A 13036-nucleotide genomic window follows, 5' to 3' on the forward strand; every position below is an offset into this window, starting at 1 on the left:
TCAGATGGAGCACTCCCCCTCCCCCCACTCTTTATATCAAAGAGCCACCTGAATAGCCCAGCAGTTCACAGACCTTTAAAATATAAAACTTCACCTCACAATAATGGTTGGGACAACAGGTTCAGGCAGTAGTAATCAGTGCATGTTGTTGTTGGTGTGAGGCTGATCTTGATGAGCTTGAAGATGATTCCTGTGCCTTTTGTTGGTGCATCTTTACCATCGTGACTGGTCCGTGTCCTGTTGTAGTTATGGCAGATCACAAGAATGTCTTTTAGTCAAAAGAGTAAGAGTAGCCTAGTGGTTAGAGCACCATGCTGACAATCGGGTAAAAGTTCCTGCCCCAGATCACCGGGGTGCAGCAGCAAGTTCTTTAATCCTCCATTGCCTCAGGTACAAACTTAGTTTATAAGCCCTCTGGGGTCAGGCAAATACCTATTGTATGTGAATGTAATTTACCCTGAGCTGCAAATAAATGCATGCCTTCTAATGCCCATAAGGCTGGTTTTACATGCAGAAAAAGCTTCATACAATTAACCCCATGTTGCACACTGGATCCATTTAATCACATTTAAGAGATTTTTGTTTGTGGGATTACATAAACTTCAAGGAAATGTTTTGTAAAGATACTTTTTTTCAAAACGTTAACAGATCAGAAATTGAAGCACAGTGTTGTTTGATTATTGATGAAGTGCATCAGTGATTAGTGCCTGCAGAGCAGCCTCCCTGATATTTAAACGAGAGCATCCCGGAAGAACAAGTTACTAGTATTCATATATATCTTAAAGAAAATACATTCCTCCCCAGTGCTCACTGGGCAGGATGCCAAACAAGGGCGCTCCTCTGGCGTCAAACCCTATTCCAGCTTGGAGCTGGTGTTAGTGTTTGCCAGGGTATTGGAGAGGAATGGGGAGACCCCCAAAGAAATGAGGGCCTGGTGGTCCAGTGGACCCCAGGCCCCTCACCCCCTCAAAGATGTAAAGGCCCGAGCCCCCCCCCCCCCCCCATAGACAAAATTCTCCCTCAAGGCTAGCCCTGGTGGTCTAGTTTCCTCTCCCCCAACTCCCAACTACCTTGAAGAAAGGAGGAAGGACTAGGACTCCCTCCTCCTACTGGGCACCACCTCAAAACTGGAGTTAAGCCCTGTCCAGTACATTCCAGGCTGCAGCGGGCAGGGCATCACCATTTTGAGGAGGCACATTAGGAGGAGGGAATCCTAGTCCTTCCTTTCTTCGAGGTAGGAAAGCTTTGCGGGGCCGCCACTAACCACCAGGGCTAGCCCTGGGGGGGGGGGGGGGGGGGTCGGGTTCCTGGCTGGGACCTAGGGTCCACAGACCACCATGCTCTCATGTCAGGGGGGGGGGAGGTATGGGGTACACCAGACCACCAAGGTGTTGGTTTTTATTGACAGGTCAGCTTTGACAGGGCTTTGTCTGGTTATCAGAGCTTACTCATAGCTTTGCCACTTCTGAGTTAGTGAAATCCCTTCTTTCACTCAAAGTTTGCAGAGAATGAAACATTCATTTGTCATTATTTGTTCTTGCCCTCTCACAGAATAAGATGTTGCTTTGTAAGTAAACGTACATATAACAGTGTTCTTGTCTGTCTTTTCAGTAATAAAGAATATTCTTACCTATAACAAAGAATTCCCTTTTGATGTTCAGCCTGTCCCTCTCAGGTAAAAAAACAAAACAAAAACATTCTGTGTGCATAAATACAATGCAATAAATAAATAAATAAATGAAACTCGGTTGACAAAACTAGTTTGATCAGGTACATAAGTAGATGATACTGCTGGAAAGAAACATATCTCTCAGAGCACAGAACTTAGCAGTTGCCTCAGATCCTTACTTTGGTGTGTTTTATTCCACCAAATTAATGCAAAAACAAAGCTCTCCCAATATTAAGAGAGTTTTTCTCCTTGTGTTCTTCAGATTTATTTTTTTTAGTTTATTATTTTGACCAGATTCCGGCCAGCAGTAGGAATTTGCCTCCCCCCACAGTGTGGCAGAAACATCCAGCATTCAAATATGCTTTACCTGTCTGGGTTTCAACCATGACTAAATGGTGCATGAATGTTGTGCTTCATGATACCTTGCTTTTGAGGTATCAGGAGATGAGCAGTGTAACTATGATGAGAAAATAACTTCCTTTGCCCACAGATAGGCAGATTCAGCCTTTCACATTAACTCTCTTCTTTTAGGACCTGAGTCCGCCTCCCTATTTAGTGGCCTCCAGCATCCAAGACAAGTACACTGGTTACAAGGCAGAAAATTTCCTTGGAAATTACCAGGTCAAAAGTGTATTCACCTCCACGATGCTAAATTTGGCGTAGATTTGTGCAGTCAAGGCCATCGTGGAAACAGTCATTTCTTCATGTTATCAGTGCAGATTGGCAGTTTCTTCCAGTATGCTCTTCCCTGCACACCATCAGGACAGTCATGACCATTTGGAATCTTACTGATCATGAACCTTCTCATGCTATGAGATCACACAGACTAATAATAACCTTCTAGACATGCTGTATGTTCATCTTAAGTCATCCCTGCAAGCAGATAATAGTATGCACCCATGATCCTTTTCAGCACGAGACGAATAAGTTGCCATTTCCACTTCAGAAACAGTGCCACATTCACATATTATCTGACTAGCTGTTGTAATGGGATTCTCTAGTCACTCTTATGCTGATGTCATTTGTTTATCCATAAAAATTATTCTTAAATATGCCCCTGACAAAGGCTCACTCTCCAAGATAACATAAGAATAGCCATACTGGGTCAGACCAATTTTTATTGATCACATTTGTATCCCACCTTTTCCCACTGATAGCAGGTTCAAAGTGGTTTACAAAAATATTGTAGTAAGTTAAAATGCAAGAAGTACAGTTTTTCAAGTTTAGCAGAATAAAAAAAATAACAGTTAAACAGCGATGGGTATTGAAGTAGGATATGAATAACAATTAGTAGTAAATATGAAAGATAAGATGTAATTAGAGTCTGTTGGATCTTATAATAGTAAGGGGTAATTCTGATTATGTTGAACCTGGGGAGTAAGCCTTCTTGAACAATATTGTTTTCAATGATTTCCTAAAGTTTAGGTAGTTCTGTGTAGTTTTTGTTAATTTGGGTAAGGCCAATGTAAGTGAAGTTTGAGGCGTAAATTGATTTATACTTTAAGCCATTGCAGTCTGAGTAATGTAAGTTCAGATAAGATCGCGTTGAACTGGTTCTGTTTCTAGGTGGTAAATCAATCAATTCAAGCATGTATTCTGGTACCTCACTGTAGATTATTCTGTGGATTAATGTACATATTTTAAATGCTATTCGTTCTTTTATAGGCAGCCAATTTCAGAATTTCTCTGAGTGGTTTTGCACTTTCAAATTTAGATTTTCCAAATATCAGTCTTGCCGCAGTATTTTGGGCCGTTTGTAATTTCTTGAGCAGTTGTTCTTTGCATCCCGCATATATAGCATTGCAGTAATCCATCTGGCTCAAAACCATGGATTGTATCAAATTGTGGAAGACTTCACGGGGAAAGAAAGGTTTTATTCGCTTGAGTCTCCACATTGAATAGAACATTTTCTTTGTGGTGTTGGTCACTTGAGACTCTAGTGTTAAGTATCGATCTATTGTGATCTCTAGAAGTTTCAAATTATCTGAGATCGGCAGTGAAAGATTGAGGAAGACATTAGGGCTTGACCCTTACCATTCATTTCCCTTTCTAGGCCACTTATGTTCTTGTCCTTTGGAATTAGATGTTCAGAATTAGATAAGACTAGCTTGGCAGAGATATTTATCCAGCCTCTTTTTTTTTTTTTTTTTTCGCTTCTGATCTTTGGCCAGGGAAAATGTTCCTGGGGGATGCTTCAAATATGCCTTGTCACCAGAAGGAAAAATATAACTTACACCCTTTTCTTCAATGTATCCAGGTACTATGCTACATTGCCCTTGACTTCTCTTCTACACTTATTCCCATACCCAGTGCTTTTTTTTGTGCTAGTACATGCCAGTACGGCGTACCGGCGTCTTTTTTTTTTTTTTTTTTCCCCCAGGGCTGGTTCACTTGCCTGCCCTCATCTTCCTGACAGCCCCGCGTTTAAATCTTTTATTTTTTTTTAACCTGAAGTCACAGCACTGGCGGTGGCGGTGCTGGTGAAAGCAGCAGGCTCGCCTCCTCCAGCTTTCCCTTCCCTCTGTGTCCCGCCTTCCTCTGACGTAGTTTCCTGTTTCTGCGAGGGTGGGACACTGAGGTAAGGGATGGCTGGAGGAGGCGAGCCTGCTGCTTTCACTAGTGCCGGCGCTTTGACTTCACGTAAAAAAAATAAAAGATCTAAACGCGGGGCGGCAGGAACAGAAAGCAGGGCTGTCGGGGAGCTAAGGGCAGGCAGGTGGGGCTGAGGTTGGAACTTGAACTCAACGGGGACTGAAAAGCGGGGTAGGTGGAGGCTGGGGCGAGCACTGGACATGGATGGGAGGGGAGGATAGGGGGCAAAGTAGAATCGCTGGACATGGAGGGGAGGGGGAGAGGAGAAATCGCTGGACAATGGATGGTTAGGGGAGGGCAGAGGAGAATCGCTGGACATGGAGGGGAGGGCAGGGGAGAGAGGAGAATCGCTGGATATGGGAGGGGAGGGCAGGGGAGAGAGGAGAAATGCTGGATATGGGAGGGGAGGGCAGGGGAGAGAGGAGAATCGCTGGACATGGTTGGGAGGGGGATGATAGGGGCAAAGAAGAATCGCAGGACATGGATGGGAGGGCAGGGGAGAGCAGAGTTGTTGGACATGGATGGAGGGGAGGGCAGGAGAAATGCTGGACATGGATGGAGGAGAGGGAAGACAGGAAGGAGATGCACATGGATGGAGGGGAGGGGAGAGTGGAGAAATGCTGGACATGGAGTGGAGGGCATGTAAGAGAGGAGAAATGTTGGAGGAAAGGAAAGACAGAGGAAGGAGATGCACACGGTTGGAGGGGAAGGGAGAGAGGAGAAATGCTGGACATGGATGGAGGGTCAGGAAGACAGTGGAAGTAGATGCACATGGATGGAGTAGAGGGGAGGAGAAATGCTGGACATGGATGGAGGGGAGGGAAGACAGGAGGAGATGCATATGGATTTAGGGGGGAGAGGAAAAATTCTGGACATGGATGGAGGTGAAGGTAGAGAGTTGAAATGCTGGACATGGATGGAGGGGAGGGAAGAGAGAGGCAGTGAGATGAACATGGAGGGGAGGGAAGAGAGAGGAAGTGAGATGAACATGGATGGAGAGGGAGAGGAAAAATGCTGGACATAGATGGAGGGAGAGAGAGGAAAAATGCTGGACATGGATGGATGAGAGGGAAGAGAGAGGAAGGAGATGCATATGGATAGAGGGAAGAAAGAGGAAGGAGATGCATACTGATGAGATGAGGGAAAGGGAAAAGAGGAGAAAAACTGCACATTGAATGGGTAAAATAGGCAAAAGCTGGATCCACTCTATACCTCCTCCAGTCAAGTCCGCGGAGGACCCAGCTTTTACCTTTGGATGTAGGGCAAGAAATGAAGACGAAAGAAGGAAAGTAAAGGAAATGGAGTTAAGGGAACAGATGATAGAGCAGCAGAATCAGAGACTGGGACCAACATGATCAGAAAAATAGTCACCAGACAACAAAGGTAGAAAAAAATCATTTTATTTTAATTTTAGTATTTGAAAGATGGCCAATTTGAGAATTTATATCTGTTGTCTTATTTTGCACTGGGTATACTGAAGCTGTAACAGCTTACAGAAATCTCTCTATATATAAAAGGCACCATCAACGTTCTAAATGAAGCCTCCAGCTGGAAGTGTGAAGGGGTAGAGATATCCGGTTTCCCCATGAGTGTCTGCCCCGTCCTCGCTATCTCTGTAACACAAACAGTGAAGGAAAACGCAGCAAAGCACGAAATCAAATCGCTCTCTCTGTAACAGTGAAGGACTCAGAGGGGGGAGGGGAGAGAGGGCAGAAGCCCTCACTATCTCTGTAACACAAACACAGCAGGAAACTTAACACTGAAGGACTCGACTCCGAGGGGGGAGGGGACAAAGAGGACAGACAGCACAGGGGAAGGGAGAGAGGGCAGAGGGCAGGGACACACACACTCCCACGTGCACACAGAAGAAAACCTTGCCCCCGTTTCATTTGCATCAGAAACGGGGCTTTTTTACTAGTTATTTATAATGAATAAAAATTACGTTATTTTTTTCTTCTATACTGGTATAGTATTTTCAATGATACTGCTTATATGCGCCACAGCTGGTATAAGGGGTGTGGCTACCATGGGTGTGGCTACCATAGGGGTGGAGCCATAGATGGTGATCCCACCCATAATGAGTACTGGTACCTTATTTCCTACAAAAATAAGCACTGCCCATACCCCACTTGTAGTAAGGACCTGATTCAGATCTGGCACCATGATTCTCATTGCCACCTGTTAACCTCATACAAACTGCTTCCCTTCACTCATTCAGGTCTATCTCTGACTCCAAGCATTTTATTATTGGCCACTTAGAATGAAGCCTCCTTTCTTCATCTCTGTCTTAAGTTACAACCTCTCACAGCTTGCAAATTGGATACTGTTTGCCTCCAGTCTGAGACTTCCAACTATTTATTATTAGGATTTAATATACCGCCTTTATAAAAAATTGTATGCAGGGAGTCACATGATGCATTGAGGGACGCAGGCGCAGGTCTGGGTCGATCCAGGACCCCCACGTCTTCCTAATTTACCCTTCCAGGAGCAGACCTTTTTGTGGCGTACAGAACACAGCAGATGACCACAGGAGTGTGGGATGGACAAATTTATGTTTTAACTGTTTTATTGATGTCACAGTTTACAACATGCTTAGACAATAAACATAAACTTAATATTGATCTCTGTCTTCTTTAACAGACCTTTGACTAAAGTGTCATCAAATTTTTCTGTGAATTTTTTCTCCCTCTCCCCACCCCCCCATCCCCCCCATCCCCTTGCTTATGGTTCAACAATGTGTGTTATTTTTTAACAAGTCTACATATTAACAAGCATTTACATCCACAGTTATATACAATGCAGTTCCACATCATTTGCTCTCATTCCAATATATTCTGTTCAAATCACCTAAATTAATGCTATTCCCCTTTCTTGTTGATCTCCTTATGTCCAATCTTTGATCTTTATTCCCCCCCCTTTCCCTTAATCACCCCTTCCTCTTCCTCCTCCCCCCTCCCTTCAGCCCTCCCAGCAACTCTTATATGCCAAAACCCGTATCTGTCATCTTATAGTATTGCCTATAAGGAGTTAACAATAAGACTACGTCCTTTCTGTGTCATCTTATCTAAGTAACATCCCCATATTTTTAAGAATCGGGTTTTCCTTTTACAATGTCCTTTGGCTTCTTTGGCCTCCCAAACCAGCAATTGATGCACTTTGTTGCGCCAATGCCAAAAGGTCGGCGGGTTGGCTACAGTCCAATGTTGCATGATACATTTTCTTGCTACTAGATATAGTTTTCGGCACAACAGTGTTTTGTCAGCATTTAATCTCCTTTGTGTTTCATTCATATCTAATACCAGTTGTAATGGATTCATGTCTCTTCTACTACTCACCACCCCTGAAAGATAAGTAGTTATTTGCCTCCAATAGCGTTGTATTGGCACACAGTCCCACAATGCATGGTATAATGTATTCTCAAAATTATTACATTTCAAACACATAGCTGTTTCAATTCCCCCCGATTTAAACAGTTGCACTTGGGTAAAGTATGCTCTGTGTAATACTCTGTACGCACACTCTCTATAATCAGCTCCTCCTATTATATATGGGATATTTTTAAGCTGTGTTGTCATATCCCATGTGTCCAATGCCCTTCCCACATCCTTTTCCCATTTCTGCCGGATCTGCGTCAAATCTTTCCCCGGGGCAAGACTCCACAGCTTTTGATGTATTTGTGATATGGAGGGGGCATGTTCAGTGATCTCATCAAAGAAAATCTTAATTTGATTTCCTAATTTTTTATTCAATAATTCTTTGTTTAGTGATTGTATATAGTGCTTCAGTTGGCAATGTGCATACCTATCTCCCCAGCTTTGTTCGTTCTGTCCTATCAACTGTGTCAGCGGTTTGATGCCGCCCATTGCATCTAAAACATCTGCTAGCTCAGTTACCCCCAATTGTTCCCATCTGTCAAAAGTTTTGTTTTCCATCCCTGGTATAAAGGCTGGGTTCCCTTTAATATTGATAAGTTCAGTGATTTTTGAGTCCCCTCCCAGCAATGTCCCTATAAACCTCCATGCTTCTCTTATTGGTTTAAGTAGTACATTATTTCTATGTTTTTGTGGTATTTCTGCATTCCTCAAGTGTAGTAGTGTAATAACGCGATATGGACTAAAGAGCTCTTCTTCTATCTCAAGGGGTGTATGTTCTTGAGTTTGGCAAATCCTATCCCTCACATGTCGTAAAAGGCAGGCCATATTATAAAATTTAATGTTGGGAATTCCCAGTCCTCCCTGTTTCCAACCTCCCAACATATATTGTTGCTGCATCTTAGCTCGTTTCTTGTCCCAACAAAACCTAAACATTAACCGATATAGTTGTTTTATATCTTTCTTTAGTAATGCTATAGGCAAAATCTGTAGTGCATAAAGCCACCTTGGTAGTATGACCATTTTTATAAGGCTGATCCTCCCCGACAGGGATAGCGTCAAGGTGCCCCAGTAGTTTAGTTGTTGAGAGGTCTGTTCTAATAATTTTGCTACATTTAATTGATATGTCTCTCTCGGTCTAATTGGTAGCAATATACCCAAGTACGTAAAGGAATTATGTGTTTGTTTCAAAGGGAATCCATCTAGCCATAAGCTTTGGATACTCACATTGATCGCCAGGGCCTCCGATTTGTCCATGTTCAGTCTGAAGCCTGAATAATCTCCATATTCGCGGAAGATCTCTAAAAGATCTTCAAGTGTCTTCTTTGGTTTTGTTATTATCATTAACAGATCATCTGCAAATGCAGCTAGCTTGAAATCCTGTTTCTTAAATTGTACCCCAGATATCGCTTTACAATCATATATATCCCTTATAAGCGGGTCCAATTGGAGCGCAAAAAGAAGGGGCGACATAGGACACCCCTGTCTTGTTCCTCTACCAATCTGTATTTCTCCTGATACATTGCCATTTATCAGTATTTGCGCTCTCGGTAAGTTATACAATGCTCTAAGCGCTTGCACAAAATTGCCATTGAATCCATATTTTCCTAGCACCGAGTATAGAAAGGGCCACTCCACTCTATCGAATGCTTTTTCTGCGTCAAAGCTTATCATTAAAGCTTGTTCTTTGGAGTGCCCCAATCTTTCCAAGGCCGCCATAATGTTCCTTATGTTTTTCGTAGTTGATCTGCCTTGTACAAATCCTACTTGCGCTGGATGTATAAGCTCAGGTAATACTCTGCCTAGTTTATTTGCTAGTATTTTGGCAAATAGTTTTGCTTCCTGATTGAGTAGAGAGATAGGTCTGTAAGATGTGACTAGTTTTTCGTCTCTTTTAGGCTTAGGAAATACTACTATTCGGGCCAGGTTTAAATGCTCAGGCATCTTACCCTTATCCATCCATTCATTAAATACCTTAGCTAGGGTAGGAATCACCGAGTCCCCCATCAGCTTATAAAATTCCGCTTTATAGCCATCTGGGCCTGGGGCTTTGTCTGTCTTGCTCTGAGTTATGGCCCAGGTTACCTCCTCATCACTAATCTTAGCATTCAAATGATTTTGGTCACTGCTTTGTAACCTCGGAAGGCATAGGCCCTCTAAATAAAGTTCACCTGGTAGTCCCTCCTGATCCGTAGCCTTATAAAGCTGTTGATAATATGTTTGGAAAGCTTGCCTGATCTCATGATTAGTGTGTATAAGTGTCCCCTCTGTAGTTTTTATAGCTGTTATATTTCTGGATGCACTCTTAGGTGCTATGAGGCGAGCTAGGTATTTGCCCCCTTTATTTCCATGTCTATATAGTTGGAACCTATAATAGGCCTGGGATTTTATTTCTCTCTCATGTAGCAGAGAATTCAGAGCTGTCTGCAGGGTCACTATCTCCTGTCTAGTCTTGTTACAGGGGTTCGTGCCGTATTGTCTATTCAAATAACGTAGTTGTTTTTCTAGCTTCTCAATTTCTCTATCTCTTGCTTTTTTATATTGCGTTACATAACTTATAATTTCACCTCTCAATACGGCCTTTGCTGCTTCCCAAAAGTTGGTCACTTCTTTTACCGAGCCTTCATTAAAATGTTTATATTCGGCCCATTTTACAAGTAAGTATTCTTTAAATTTTTCTTCCCTTATCAAGTATGACGGAAACGTCCAGCTGTGCATTCTCTCTTCTTCCCCTCTTCCCCTCCATGTCATTCCTATCACCGAGTGATCTGATATTACACATGGGTCTATATAGGCCGCCGTAATATCTGTTAATAAGTTACGGGATATCAGTAGATAGTCTATTCTTGAAGATGTACCGTGTGCTCTGGATTGATGTGTGTATTCCTTGTCAAATGGGTGCAGTGTCCGCCAGACGTCAATTAAATCAAGCGCTGTACAAAGATCTGGAATTCCTCTAGTATCCACATTTCTCATTTTAGTTGGGGGGTGTGATCTATCCAGGATTGGGTCCCAGGTCATATTAAAGTCGCCTCCCAATATTGTGGGTAGCGAGTCCAGCTGTGTGATCTGTTTAAGTACCCTCTTGTAAAATTTTTGATCTAGTATATTAGGAGCATAAATGCTTCCCAGAAGCGTGTTCTTTCCATTTATCGTAACTATGCCCAAGACATATCTACCCTCTAAGTCTGTAATTATCCTGTGCACTTTAGTTGCTATCCCCTTTCGGATGAGTATTGCCACCCCTCCTTTTTTTCCTACAGCCGCCGATGCCACACAATCAGCTACCCACCATTTAGCTAGTTTGTCATGTTCTGTTTTGGACAGATGTGTTTCTTGGAGCATAACAATATCAGCCCCTATTCGCTTTAAGTGTCTCAGTATTTTTGATCTTTTGATTGGGGAATGTATACCCCCTACGTTCCATGATACTACTTTAATCTGTTACCTTTTGTAGCCAGTGTACTGTCTGCTGATTATATTTTATTTCTAGGAATCGCCGGCCCAGCCTCCAGCCACCCCTTTTAGTATGCAGTTTCCTTTCTATTAGTTGTATTTGGATTTTGGCTTTCCAATGAGTTACTTTTGTCCCCCCCTCCCCCCCCTCTTCTCCGAGTTTGTCTCTAGCTGTTTGTGTTTTGTGCGTTGTCTTCCCCTTCCTTAGCTTCTCCCCTCCCTTTGACCTCCCTCCCTCTTCCCTTCCCTGTTCCCCTTTGGAATTTCCAGCCCCTATTGGACTTATCACGTGTTAACCCCCTCCCTCTAGACCCCCGTATTGCATTTTCCCTTTCCCTGATATTTCAATCTTCCATACTATCTGTTAAACCCTATTATCAGAGTCTCTGTTACAACATCTTAAATTTTTAACATATTTCTAACTCTCACAACTTTCAGCATCATTTGCCATCCTTAGTATACTTCGCCAAGGTTACAACGCCCCAGCCAGCTTTGTCAACTCTAGGCATGTGCGTTTTGTCCTTTTGACAGTACCTTATCTAATCAACATAAGATTATTTTAACTCTTAATTTTCCTATTATCTTGTCATTAAATTCTTCTAACATACATAACTTTAGCTTATTAGATATTTTACTCTGAACCTGGTTGTTATAGACTGCTGCATGTTCACAGGCCTTAAAGTTTCATGTGCTGGTGTTAGGGCAATTCTCTTTTGTTTGTCGTCTCTTCATTTTCTTTCGCTTCCCTTCATTAGTATCAAGCCGTCTTTTATCAAACCATTTTCAATATATGGCGTCCCTTCTGTCAATTCTGATATCTCAATGAAGTGATTTCAGGATTTCGCGGGTGTTGGGACTAATATTACCCTGCAATCCATTCTGCCATAGTTTGCCATCTTCTGGTTCTCATCATTCAAAAATTTCCGGTTTCTCAGTATAATCCTTGATTCTCTTGCGGCATTGTAATCCAATTATGTTTATGCTTAGTTTCATATCCATGTCGTCATACTAGCTGTGTCCTTGGTATTCAAGCGTCAAGTTCTTATGCCAATTTTAATTATTTCTTCCATATCAGTCATTCATCTCTAGTTGTTATAATGCTTGCAACATATTCTTGAGCCTCTAATAGCGTGTTGCACATGCGTGTATTAGATTGATAAAAAATCTTTAATTTGGCTGGATACAGTAAAGCGAATTTGATTTTGTGCTGTACTAATTGGGAGCAAATTGGCGAGAAACTCTTTCTTTGGGCGGCCACCGCCGTGGAATAATCTTGGAAACATAGAATTTTATACGTGTTATAATTCAAGCTGGCTCCTGCTCGCATTTTCTGCATTATTATAGTTTTATGATGAAAGTTTAATATTCTGCAAATAACCACTCTTGGTCTGTTGCTATTCTGTCTCACCGGGCCTACTCGATGGGCTCGTTCAATGATCAGTGGGCCCATTTCTTCAGGCAGACGGAGCTCTTTTGCTAACCACGTTTCCAAAAAACCGCGTAGTTCCTTGTCTCCCAGCTCCTCCGGTAAGCCTACAAAGCGGAGATTATTTCTTCGCGATCGATTTTCAAGATCCTCAATTTTTTCCGCCTGAGTTTCAACCATTTTCAGCAGTTTGGTATTTTGGTGTTCCACCGCAGTAACTTGGTCTTCAAGAGCCCCCGTGCGTTGTTGAAAACTAGCCACTTCCTGGCTTAGTTGAGTCATGTGCGTTTGGAGACCCTCCAATTTAGTTTCCAATCCCTGTAATTTCTTATCTAAGACGATTTCCAGTGCTGTAGTAACTTCTCCTACAATCTCGGCTGTCCATGCGGAGCTAACTGTTACGCTCGATGGACTTGCCGGGGCCGCCATCTTGTCTTCTCCGAGCTTGCTCTTTTCCCTGTCTCGTCGAATCGATTTAGCCGCCATCGCCGCTTTTGTTCTCCCGCTAGAATGATTATAGCG

The 13036-nt window shown here is 42.7% G+C and overlaps 1 protein-coding gene across 1 annotated transcript in view; it reads left to right on the forward strand.

Annotated features, from left to right (window-relative positions):
* Positions 1–13036, forward strand: part of AIDA (axin interactor, dorsalization associated) — a 133672-nt gene that overhangs the window by 52260 nt on the left and 68376 nt on the right. Inside the window, exon 5 of the mRNA XM_030195987.1 lies at positions 1612–1675. Coding sequence (XP_030051847.1) covers positions 1612–1675 — 64 coding nt within the window. The remainder of the gene's footprint in view (positions 1–1611; positions 1676–13036) is intronic.

This window comes from Microcaecilia unicolor, chromosome 3 (assembly GCF_901765095.1).
Source record: "Microcaecilia unicolor chromosome 3, aMicUni1.1, whole genome shotgun sequence".
Lineage (NCBI taxonomy): Eukaryota > Metazoa > Chordata > Amphibia > Gymnophiona > Siphonopidae > Microcaecilia > Microcaecilia unicolor.